Raw genomic sequence first — 12,547 nt, forward strand, 5'->3', positions numbered from 1 at the left:
CTTAAACACAGATGCACAACAGTCTTATGCCCCACTCAAAGGACTGTGTATTTACTACAAAAATACTTTACCAAACTTCCTAGTACTTGGATCTTCTCCCGCAAGGCATCTCCAATCTGTCTCACTACTTCTCCTCTCTTCGGAGCAGGAACCTAAGGAGAGAGTGGAATCTTAGTGTCTGATTCAAAGTGTGAACTCACATCTGTAACACAGTATTAGACCGATGTGCTGTGAGAGAACTAACTACAAACCCACCAGATGACTTCCTGATCACATCAAGAACGTGGTTATCACACATCCCATAAACCGATACCAAGAGACCCAGAAAACATCCAGACGACTGGCTCCTGGAGAGCAAGGGACTGTGCCATATGCACAGAGAAATTCACAGACTGAACACACCTCTGGAATGACTCTAGAAAAGGCTTAAAATACCTTAAACACCCCTAAACCTTTATGATACCCAGAAACGTTTTCTTATGGGTCAAACTGCACTACACCACAGAGCCTGCTTGGCATTCTCTCATTTCCTCCCCAAAACACATGCTCTCTCTCGCTCTCGCTGTCAAAATAAATAAAGTTAAAAAAAAATTTTTAAAGCCCGTTCAGGAAAAGAAAGATCCTGAATTCACACACACCTGGGTAAATACACACATAAATTAAAGGTTTCTGTTCAAAAGTTTCACTGGCATTTAAAACAGCGCATGCACAGTCAATCATAATGTAAATTGTGCACTTTAGTAAATTATGATTTATCCAAATTGGCTCTCCAACTGTAACAAATGTATGGGGTTAACACAAGATGACGTTAAGAGGGAAACACGGAAAGTGTGATAAAGTACACGAACTCCCTACTTTCTGCTTATCTTTTTGTTGATGGTGGGTCAGAATAAGCCACTCCAGACTATGCCACTTTGGCATGAGGATTATTTTGAGCAGAAGGCAAAGGCCAAACAGACTCAGGAAAAGCTTTCAACCCCTTTGTAAAGAACTTACAAAGGGGATCTATGCCAAGAAGTCTGTCATTACTTTTATTATTTTTTATTTTTATTATTAATGTATTATATTACTATCTTACTACTCTTATTATCAAAGTAAACTTTTGGGACGCCTGGGTGGCTCAGTCAGTTAAGCGTCCGACTTTGGCTCAGGTCATGATCTCATGGTCCGTGAGTTCAAGCCCTGTGTTGGACTCTGTGCTGACAGCTCAGAGCCTGGAGCCTGCTTCGGATTCTGTCTCCCTCTCTCTCTGCCCCTCCCCTGCTCGTGCTCTGTCTGTCTCAAAAATAAATAAAAACATTAAAAAAAATTGTAAATAAATAAAGCAAACTTTTATTATTTATTTAATTTATTTTTTTATAGTTTTTTTTTAATGTTTTTTATGTATTTTTGAGAGAGAGATAGAGACAGAACACAAGCAGGGGAGAGGCAGAGAGGGGAGCCAAAGAATCTGAAGCAGGCTCCAGGCTCCAAAGTGTCAGCACAGAGCCAGACGCGGGGCTCGAACTCACAAACCGCGAGATGGTGACATGAACTGAAGTCAGACGCTTAACCGACTGAGCCACCCAGGCACCCCAATTTTATTTCATTTTTTAAGTAGGCTTTACACCCAGCACAGAGCCCAATGCCAAGCTTGTACTCAGGATCCTGAGATCGTGACCTGGGGTGAGATCAAGAGTTGGATGCTTAACCAAATGAGCCATCTAGGTGCCTCACCAAAGGTAACTTTTATAGGGGCGCCTAGGTGGCTCAGTTAGTTGAGCATCTGACTTCAGCTCAGGTCAGGATCTCACAGTTTGTGAGTTCGAGCCCCACGTCAGGCTCTTTGCTGATGGCTCAGAGCCCGGAGCCTCTTCAGATTCTGTGTCTCCCTCTCTTTCTGCCCCTCCCCCGCTCATGCTCTGTCTCACAAAAATAAATAAATGTAAAAAAATAAAATTTTTTTAAAAATTAAAAAAAAAAGATAACTTTTATAAAGAGAGACCTAGTGTATGGAAGGGAAAACATTTCTGTACTGAACATCTGCTCCTTTCACCTTCCTGTGAATTGCCTTCTTCCTCCATGAGGGCCCAGAACTCTGGGTGTATATAAGCCTAGACGCCTGGCTATTCTTGGGTTTCGATCTTGCTCACCATCATCATCCTTACCCGCTCCACATAAGAAATTAAATTTGTTTCTCTCCTGTTAGTGGTGGTTTTTTTTTTTTTAAGTTTATTTATTTTAAGAGAGAGAAAGAGACATAGAGAGTAAGCACATGCCAGGGAACGGGCAGAAAGAGAGAGGCCAGATCTCAGGAACCGAAGCATGAGATCACGACCTGAGCTGAAATCAAGGGTTGGTCATTTAACCTACTGAGACCCAGGGCCTCCTATTAATCTGTTTTATGTCCGGTATTAGACCAGCCACAATACACAAAAGTGAAAACAAAAAATTTTTCCTCCTCTACGATGTGGGAAACAAAGGCAGAAGGAAATGGCAGATAAAATTAAATATCCTTATAATCCGCAGCCCATTGATGAATACATGAGGCCAGGAGAGTAAAAAGCTTCTCCAGGAACTTCCTAGGGTCTTAATGCTAATGCTTTGCTAGAGGGAAAACCACCTTGGCTCAACAATAGCTAGGCCTCCAGTACCCTGACAGTCTTCTTTAGCATATGAAAATCTCACTGGAAACTTCCACTGGACTTTACCACCCCCACCCCCACCCCACTCCATAGTATATAACCAGTCTTTCCTGATGGTCCTGGGGCAGCTCTTTCTGCCCACAGGTCCTGTCCCCGTGCTTTAGTAAAATCACCTTTTTGCACCAAAGATGTCTTTAAGAATTTTCTTGGCCGTCGGGTCTGGACCCCGTGAACCCCATTATGACCTCAAAAAACCTCATCTCTCTATACTACTATAAACTAAAACTGCTCTAAAAAATAAACTAATTAAATTTTTTGTAAATAGCTTATGTACAGAGAAACAATGATTTTAAAAAATTATGCAGTAACTTTAAGCTTCTATTCAGTACGATGACAGGTCACAAACTTTTACACATGCCATGTACATAGGCAGTAGGTATAATAATCACAACTATGAAATACATAAAAGACTGGAAGGAGGGTCGCTTGGGGGGCTCAGCCAATTAAGCGTCTGACTTCGGCTCAGGTATTGATCTCAGGGTTTCTGAGTCAGGTTCTGAGCTGACAGTGTGGAACCTGCTTGGTTCTTGCTCTCTCCTCTCTCTCTGCCCCTCTCCCACCCATGCTTTCTCTTGCTCTCAAAATAAACTTAAAGCAAACCAAAAAAATATATATATATCAGGGTGCCTGGGTGGCTTAGTCAGTTGAGCGTCAGACTTTGGCTCAGGTCATGATCTTGCGGTCCATGAGTTTGAGCCCCGAGTCAGGCTCTGTGCTGACAGCTCAGAGCCTGGAGCCTGCTTCGGACCCCGTGTCTCCTTCTCTCTCTACTTCTCCCCTGCTCATGCTTTGCCTCTCTCTCTCTCTCTCCCTGAAAATTTTTAAAAAAAATTTAAAAAGCCTGGAAGGAAATGCACCAAAACATAACTCTAACAAACATTCTGTATCGAACTAGAAGAGGTAAGGGGATTAAATTTAATTATCTCATTTAGTGCATTATCCATTTTTTTAGTAAGGAATAGGTATTTATGATCAAAAAGAAAAAAAAATTTTTTTTTTTTCAACGTTTATTTATTTTTGGGACAGAGAGAGACAGAGCATGAACGGGGGAGGGGCAGAGAGAGAGGGAGACACAGAATCGGAAACAGGCTCCAGGCTCTGAGCCATCAGCCCAGAGCCTGACGCGGGGCTCGAACTCACGGACCGCGAGATCGTGACCTGGCTGAAGTCGGACGCTTAACCGACTGCGCCACCCAGGCGCCCCAAAAAGAAAAAAAATTTAATGTATTTATTTGGAGAGGTAGTGAATAGTGAAGGGGGGAGGGGCAGGGGGATGGGAAGGGACATAATCTCAAGCAGGGTCTGGAAGATGTCAGCATGGAGTGACACCGGGCTCGAACCCACAAACCATGAGATCATGACCTGAGCCGAAATCAAGAGTCCAATGCTCAACCAAATGAGCCACCCAGGAGCCCTCAAAATAATTATTTTTAAAACAATAAATTGGTACTGCTTTGGACACTCTTCTCTTAGGTACGGTGAACTTTAGTTACCACTCTATTTACTTTTGGAAGTGGTATTTCACTGCTCAAGGATATTCTGATAGCACATAATGGAACCCTGAGCCAATTTATAGCCTCATTTAAAGTCAAGATGTTTCTCCCGCTTTGCACAGAGGGGGTCCCCTGGCTGACAGCTAAGGAGCATCCAATTCAGGGCTCTCTGGGAGAGCCTGCCCCTCCCCAAGTCACCCTAGCAATCTTTGATTCAGAGAAAACACGGGCTCAGCAGCCCGAAACTTGGCAGCACTGGGTTCTGTAACTCAGGTACAGAGGTTGGCAAAGGCCACGTTCTCCAGTAAGCGATTCCAATTAGTAACTCGTTTAAACCTCACCAAAACTGCAGGAATGGAGGAGGAATTCTGGGTCTCCTCTATTTACAAGACAAAACAGAGGGGGGAGAGCTGGGTTAAACCATCCCCATATTCCTCCAGCCTCAGGCCTATAACCTTTGGTGGTAGATCAAAAGGGATATTCAGGGTGGGAGAGGAGAGGGAGGACTGGGAAATCCAGGCCACCCCAGTTCTTCCCTCTCTTCTCCTCCAGAGCCTGGCCCTCACCTAGTGACAGCTCCCTGTGACCCAGCCCAGGCCAATCACAGCCCCTAGAGCCGCTCATATTACCCCTGGTGGAGACAGTGACGGAGGAGGCACAACTTGCTTCCAGGCCTAATCAGATGGTGGAGGAACTCAAGCCCCTGTCCTCTGAACCAGGAATTTCTGAGACGCTCCTTCCCACACTCCCACATCCCCACCTTTGCATAAAGCTGGCAGGGGGAGTGGGAAGAAACAGCGATAAAAAGGGTGTTTCTAGCATACATATTCTTTTCTTTTTGTTCCATTAGAAATTTGAGAAATTTCAAAAAAATAAAAGAAATTTAAGAAACTTCATTTGGAAAATAGAGTATTCAGAGCTGAAGTTTACACTACATCACTACAGACTTTTAATCCATTTTAAATCACCCATTTACTGAAAGCCAAATATGGAAAAGGCACAATCCCAGGTCTACAGCAGAGGAGATTATCACAACCCCCAAGGAACTCCCATTTTAGGGAGACGACTCCTCATCAGATTTCTCTATATCTCCCTGCAGTTACAACAGATCATGGTGCTGTGACCTTCATACTCACCTCTGCCCAGATTCTCCAGGCTTCCCTTGCTTTCTTCACAGTTTCTTCATAGTCAGCCACGCTGGCCTAAATTAACAATTAGGGGGGAGACCAAGGGAAAAAGAAAAGGAAGCAATGATCCCCTTGTGAGAAGCTACGAGATTTTTGCAAAAGGACTGGAATCTCTCTGGGTGACCCTCAGATTTGTAGATTCCAGTGATTTTCACAGCCTATGTATCCAAACACTCATGAGAACCCAGTAAGACAACTTCAAATTTAGCCGTGCTTTTTACAACACTGCTCTTTATATATATATATAATGCATTTAGTTTATTTCCTTTCATCAGCAGCATTTGAAAGGTTTTTTTTTACATTTCTTTTTTATTTTATTTTATTTTTAATTTACATCCAAATTAGTTAGCATATAGTGCAACAATGATTTCAGGAGTAGATTCCTAAATGCCCCTTACCCATTTAGCCCATCCCCCAACCCCTCTAGCAACCCTCTATTTGTTCTCCATATTTATGAGTCTCTTATGTTTTGTCCCCCTCTACAACATTGCTTCTTGAAGCAAGGTCCATTAGCCTCATCTGGGGCAACACCTGAGCTTTTATCAGAAATTCAGAAACATGGGTTCCATCCCAGACTCCAGAGGACAGAACCTTCTTTCAAAGAGGAGAGGATTCTGAAAAATGGCCTCAAAGGGACACACCCTCACGACTTTTCCATTCCACCTTTTCTAAGGCACCCGACCCAAAGAGTGGGCAGTCTCTCCCAGACACTCTTAAAAGTGAAATGAAAAACAAACACATTATTCTCGGACTTTGAAATTTCATGTTGCTTTTTTTTTTTTTAACATTAATTTACTTTTTTTTTTATTTATTTTTGAGACAGAGACAGACAGAGCATGAGCAGGGGAGGGGTAGAAAGAGAGGGGGACACAGAATCTGAAGCAGGCTCCAGGCTCTAAGCTGCCAGCACAGAGCCCGATGCGGGGCTCGAACTCACAGACCATGAGATCATGACCTGATCTGAAGTCGGACGCTTAACCGACTGAGCCACCCAGGCGTCCCTAACATTAATTTATTTTTGAGACACAGAGACAGAGCACAAGCAGGGTAGGGGCAGAAAGAGAATGAGACACAGAATCCAAAGCGGGCTCCAGGCTCTGAACTGTCAGCACAGAGCCCAACTAAGGGCTCAAACTCACAAAAAAAAAAAACTTACCTGTCGGACTCTTGCTATTGGTTCATTGTTAGCAGGACAATAAGTCGTGATAACCTTAAAACAAAAGCAAGATGACTTAGAAAATGCAATTGTTTCCAAACTGGCAGAAAAGATCAAATGGGGAAAAAAAAGAGGAGAAAGGGAAAAAAAAGATACCACACCCAAACTGGGAATTTTTACACTAACTTCTATTACAAATAGGCCACCTATAGAGCTTTCATTCTGGACCTAAACATTCAGAAGCACTTTTTGCAAAACCCACCCTTGCCTTCTGAACGTTAGGTTTAAAAGCAATAGCCTGACTTAATTATTTTGCCACTTTTTCTATTAATAACAGACAAAACTGAGTTTTACTTACTCTTCTCTCTTACTTTGTTTGCCCTGGTCAGAAGGTGAAAGAGTCAACAATGGACAACTATGGGAAAGGGCTATGTCCACCCAAACTGCAGAGATTAGAAAGAAAAAAATCAAGACGTAGCTAAAAGATCTTCAGGAGAGATTAATGTATCGAGGAGCCTAATGATTCGATGCCACAGGAAAAACAGGTTCAAACTACCAACCGAAGAGGGGATTAGGGAAATAATTTAAAACACCTGCATTTCCTACAGTCACAGATAACCAAAAAGATGTTTCCTGTAACAGAGCAAGTTCATTATATCACACATAACAAACTTTGTGGCATGTTATGTAACTTCTTTTATTTTTTTTTATTTTTTATTTTTTTTTTTTTTTAAGATTTATTCGTTTTTCAGAGACAGGGACAAAGCGTGAGGGGAGGAGGGGCAGAGACAGAGGGCGACACAGAGTCCGAAGCAGGCTCCAGGCTCTGAGCTGTCAGCAAAGAGCCAGAGGCGAGCTCGAACTCACTAACCGCCAGATCATGGCCTCAGCCCAAGCCTGACGCTTAGCCAACTGAGCCAACCAGGCGCCCCTATGTAGCATTATCTTATCAAACCTTTCTTTTGCATGCGGCCTTCAAAACATCTGATTGAAAATAACCTTACCTTTCCATTGTATTCTAGAAAACATTTTATTGAGCTTTAACTGGGTGCCAGTCATGGTGCCTGGCCACGAAAACAGAACAGGATTCCAGCAAGTCTGAGCTTGCAAACTCCAACAAAAGATTGCAGAAAAGACAGTGGAAAACTAAGGCAGCTCATTACCTGGGGCGCGTGTCACATCAGAGGAGCCAAACACAAAATTGAGGGAGTTTCCCACCGCTAAAGCGTGTGGCATTTCTCACTACCCATTGCAGAACTCTGCCGCTAAGGCTGTAAGCATGCATGCAAAGTTCAGGCCCCAGCAGCTCCCAAATGACACTGCTTCTCCACAGCATACAAAGACCGAGAAATCTAGGGGCATTTTTTAAGGCACGCTACACAAGGGCACTTCTACTGTGTGGTTTCAAAACCTCCCACCCAGTACAACGGTCCACAGCTGCAGCGGGGGGTCGGGTGGGGGCAGTGCCCGCGCGGCCTCCCGGAGCGCACTGAGGCCGCACAGATTCCCGGGACGCCCGCATACCTCTCCCCGGCCTCCCCAACTTCCATTATACACGCCCTCGTTTTCCTCGCGGAGCCCCAGCTCCTTCAGCCAAGCGTACTGGGCCTGATTGATGAGCAACGTGGACATGAAGGCGGCAGGCCTGTTCCAAGCGTCCGAGAGCTTGCTTCCCCTCAAGAGGTGCGCACACAGCTGGCGGGGCACGCGCCACATAATGAGACCCGTACGCTCAGCGCGCCCGCGGCCCGGGGAGCGGCTGAAATAGCGCCCCGCCCCCCGCCCGGGGAAGCCTATTGGGCAGAACGGGCCCCGCCCCTGGAGCTCGCCCCTGCTGCGCCGCCCGGCCGGCCTGGGTCTTCCGGGGACGCGCGGAGCTCGCGCCCGCCTAGAACGGAGCGCGTGCCACAGGGAGGAAGCGAGCAGGCAGGCTAGTGCCATCTGGTGAAAGACGCCGGGAACGCGACTTCAGCTAGAAATGCAATTTTTTTTTTTTACATTCATTTATTTTTGAGAGGCTGAGTGAGACAGAGCACAAGCGAGAGAGGGGCAGAGAGAGGAGACACAGAATCCGAAGCAGGGTTCCAGGCTCCGAGCAGAGCAAGCGTTCAGCACAGAGCCCCACGCGGGGCTCGAACCCACTAAGGGCGAGATCACGACCTGAGCCGAAGTGGGTCACCCAACCGACTCAGGCGCCCCCCCCCTCCCATTTCTTTTTTTTTCTTTTTCTGTTGTTGTTTTGAAATGCACATTCTGATTCGCTGGCCCTGGGTGGGGTCTGAGAGCCGCCGCCGTTTCTAATCAGCTCCCAAGTGATGGTGGCTCGGTTGTTTCCGGGGAGTAGCCAGAGGAGGTTTTTGATGGAGGGAGGCAGAAGGTTGTTTTCACTGCTTTGTTAAATTACAAATTAGAGTTTTCTAATTAATGAAAAGTGTTAAATGATGACACTTCTTTCTAAATACCCTGCCAGTGTATATTCTTGCTTTTGAAGAACGAAGACAATTTTGATCAAGTCTCTTCATTCTCCATTTCTTCGATTTTCCTGCAATAGCCTTTCCACTCACTCTCCACTTCCCCGGCGCTTACCATCTCCCATCTTACTCCACAGTGACTGGGTCTACATTATGTACGGAAAAAACTAACTTCTCCAAGAGTTAAAAATAGGCATGCACTGTTGAATCAATTGAGTTAATACTTCCCTCAGTGATTCCCAACCTACCTTTTCAAAATATTACTTCTAACTGCAGGTGGCCTTCCACATTGCAGCCAGACATACTAAGTCCCTTTGTTTCTATACAAGCCTGTTTTCTTCCCACTGTGCTTTTGCCCTTACCATTCTCCCCACCTGAAAAACTCTTCCTTCCATTTCTGCATTCAAGATTGACCTTTATCTGTTCCAACCTGTGGCTCAAATAATTTCAAAAATCACTCTGCATGTATCAAACAACTACCAGAAACTACAATGTAAGTGCTGCATATACACAAATGATGTTTCTGTTTGTAAATGTTACCCTTGTACCTATTCAGGCAGGGATCATCTCTAACTGACCCTTGCATGGCTCCACAATTCCCAGCATTGAACAGGCTCATGTGCGCTTACATGAATGGATGAACAAATGAATCCGTGAATACACGGTAGGAGTAGTAGGCATGGATACTTTGTCCAGCACTGGTAATCTATCAACAGCCCAGCTACTATCTTCATCTACCCCTAGGACTGAAGCACTAATTTCCTTCATTCTAACTCTCATTTTTTTTCTCAGTCATTTTAACCGAGAATTTAATTCTCCTCACTTTCTGGCTGAGATAGTAACATTCCTTATACATGTATCCCAACACCCCAGTCTTCCTTTTCTTCTCCTCTATTTAATTCACAAGACATTCACAGATGTACTAAATTTTAAATTTTTTTTTAATGTTCATTTATTATTGAGAGACAGAGAGAGACAGAGCATGAGCAGGCGAGGGGCAGAGAGAGGAGGAGACAGAATCTGAAGCAGGCTCCAGACTCTGAACTGTCAACACAGAGCCTGACGCGGGACTTGAACTCACAAACCGCGAGATCATGACCTGAGTTGAAGTCGGACGCTTAACTGCCTGAGCCACCCAGGCGCCCCCAGATGTACTAAATTTTAGGAGAAATACATAATGCTCTCAAGGAATGTCAGATTCTTTCTGTCCACTATGTCAAGTAGAGAAGTTCCTAACTGTCTCTCTAAACCAGTTCTAGGAAGAGAGACACCAGTAACTGCCTACATTGAAAACAGAGATTGCATCTCTCTCTTTTGCCTCCATTTTTCAAAACTGACTTAGCCCTGCCCAATAGGAGGTCAGGAAAAATTATAAGCAATGAATTTTGATGGGGCAGAACAGGAAGAGACAACTAAATGAATCATAAGAGTACATTTCATATATGAAAGAGAATGAAATGAATCATATATGCAAGCATATATAAAAACTGCAAAGCCCTACAGAAATGTAAATGTACAGACTGAACTCAGGACACCTTGAAAGCATTCTGTAGTAGAAGTGGCCATCTGCAAATGGCCAATCCTGCTTTCCAAATATCTTTTTGAAAGGCATTGTAGGATGGTGATTAAAACAAGGACTCTGGAGTCACATGAACAGTGCTTATGATGTCCTCAGTGAATGCTAGAAGTCTTCGTTCCTCAAGGAGAGCTAGCCAGGAGGCAGAGGGATGTGACCTGAACATGAATGCTTGCCCCAAGGCGGCGATAAATTAGAGAAATCACCACCACTTGGGATACAATTTCAGTTTTGCAAACTCAAAACCTGATTTGTCAGAGCATTGGTGAGTGACACCGTTGCTCTGGGCAAACTCATTAATCAAGCTCACAAAGAAATGATGCTCCAACTAGAAAGCTGGCATATTATTTTTTGGGAAAATTATCTTCAGAAAGGACCAACAATTCACATCCTATGATCACTGCATTCTCTCCCAGGATACAAAACCTATTTATTTGACAAGCCCAGAATCAGAAGAGTTATTGATTAGCAATATGACGCCAGCATTTAATGGCATCAGGCTAAGATAGTTTCCCCAGTGTCCAAATTAAATGATAGATTCAATGCAGTCCCAATCACAATACCACATTTGGCTAGCAGATTTAAAGTTTAAATGGAAAGGATTGAACAATCCTGGGGAAAATGAACAAATTTACATTACCTAATTTAACAATTATTATACAGTTGTACAATTATTATAAACCTAAGTAGTCAAGACAGTGTCACGTTGGTATAAAGATAGACATCAAGGTTAATGGAACAGAATAGAGAACCCAGAAATAGACTCTCATATATATAGTCAATTTTCAATGAAGGTGTCAAGGAAATTCAATGGGGAAAGGATAGTCTTTTCAACAAAAGGTGCTATATTACTTAGATATTCACATGCCAAAAAAGAAAAAAAAAACGAACCTTGACTTTCATTTCATATCATATACCATACTTAACCCCAAATGGGCCAGGGACCTAAAAGTAAGAATGAGAACTGTAAAACTTCTAGAGGAAAACAATGGAGAAAATCTTTAGAAAGGGACCTATTCTATGCATTTTATGATATTTAGCTGCATCTCATACTACATAGGAAGATGTTAATTCTTGCATGAAATTTGACTCCTACCTCACACCATACACAAGCAATTCCAGGGGGATTGTAATTTTAGGTAGGAAAGATAAAGCCATAAAGTTGTCTAAGAGTTAAGAGACCTGAAGTGAAGACTCAGTTCTTATATAGCATGGCTGCAATCTCTTTTCATTGTCAAAATAAGGAATTGGACCAGGTGATTTCCAAATTCCTTTATAGGTTTAAAAAAAAATTTTTTAATGCTTATTTATTTTTGAGAGAGACAGAGACAGAATGCGAGTGGGTTAAGGGCAGAGAGAGAGGGAGACACAGAATCCAAAGCAGGCTCCAGGCTCTGAGCTGTCCGCACAGAGCCCGATGTGGGCCTTGAACTCATAGAGCTGTGAGATCATGACCTGAGCCGAAGTCAAACGCTCAACTGACTGAGCCACCCAGGCGCCCTGCTTTATAGGTTTTAAATTCACATTTCACAAATTTACATTCATTCCATTCCATACAATCTAGACATTTATTCCAAGGAAATAATAAATAAAACAAGTTTATAAAAGTATGTGTTAAATGCAAAATTGGCTACAGCCTAAATGGGTACCATCAGAGACTAAATAAATGATGGTATCTCCAAGCAAGGGAATACTAGGTAGACATTAAAAGGTATCCAGGATAAATTGCTGTATTTTCTTTTTTTAGTTTTTTAAAAAATTTTTGAGTTTATTTATGGTGGGGGGGGTGTAGAGGGGCAGAGAAAGAGGGAGAGTGAGAATCTGAAGTAGGCTCCATGCTGTCAGCACTGAGCTGTATGTGGGGCTCAAACTTACCAACTGGGAGATCATGACCTGATCCGAAATCAAGAGTAAGAGGCTTAACCCACTGAGCCACACAAGCGCCCCTAAATTTTGTAAAGCTTTTTTAAAAGTACAATC

General features: G+C 43.4%; 1 protein-coding gene across 1 annotated transcript in view; it reads right to left on the reverse strand.

The window, feature by feature from the left end:
- Window positions 1–8,258, reverse strand: part of ALDH7A1 (aldehyde dehydrogenase 7 family member A1) — a 39,323-nt gene extending 31,065 nt beyond the window's left edge. Inside the window, exons 1-4 of the mRNA XM_047084024.1 lie at window positions 8,045–8,258; window positions 6,521–6,574; window positions 5,314–5,379; window positions 72–152 (exon numbers count right to left, since the gene is read on the reverse strand). Coding sequence (XP_046939980.1) covers window positions 72–152; window positions 5,314–5,379; window positions 6,521–6,574; window positions 8,045–8,236 — 393 coding nt within the window. The 5' untranslated portion in view covers window positions 8,237–8,258. The remainder of the gene's footprint in view (window positions 1–71; window positions 153–5,313; window positions 5,380–6,520; window positions 6,575–8,044) is intronic.
- Between the last annotated feature and the right edge of the window lie 4,289 nt (window positions 8,259–12,547).

The sequence above is a fragment of the Lynx rufus genome, unplaced genomic scaffold (genome assembly GCF_022079265.1).
Source record: "Lynx rufus isolate CCGP_SWC_20201006 ecotype Redwood Valley unplaced genomic scaffold, mLynRuf1.p SCAF_1, whole genome shotgun sequence".
Taxonomy (NCBI): domain Eukaryota; kingdom Metazoa; phylum Chordata; class Mammalia; order Carnivora; family Felidae; genus Lynx; species Lynx rufus.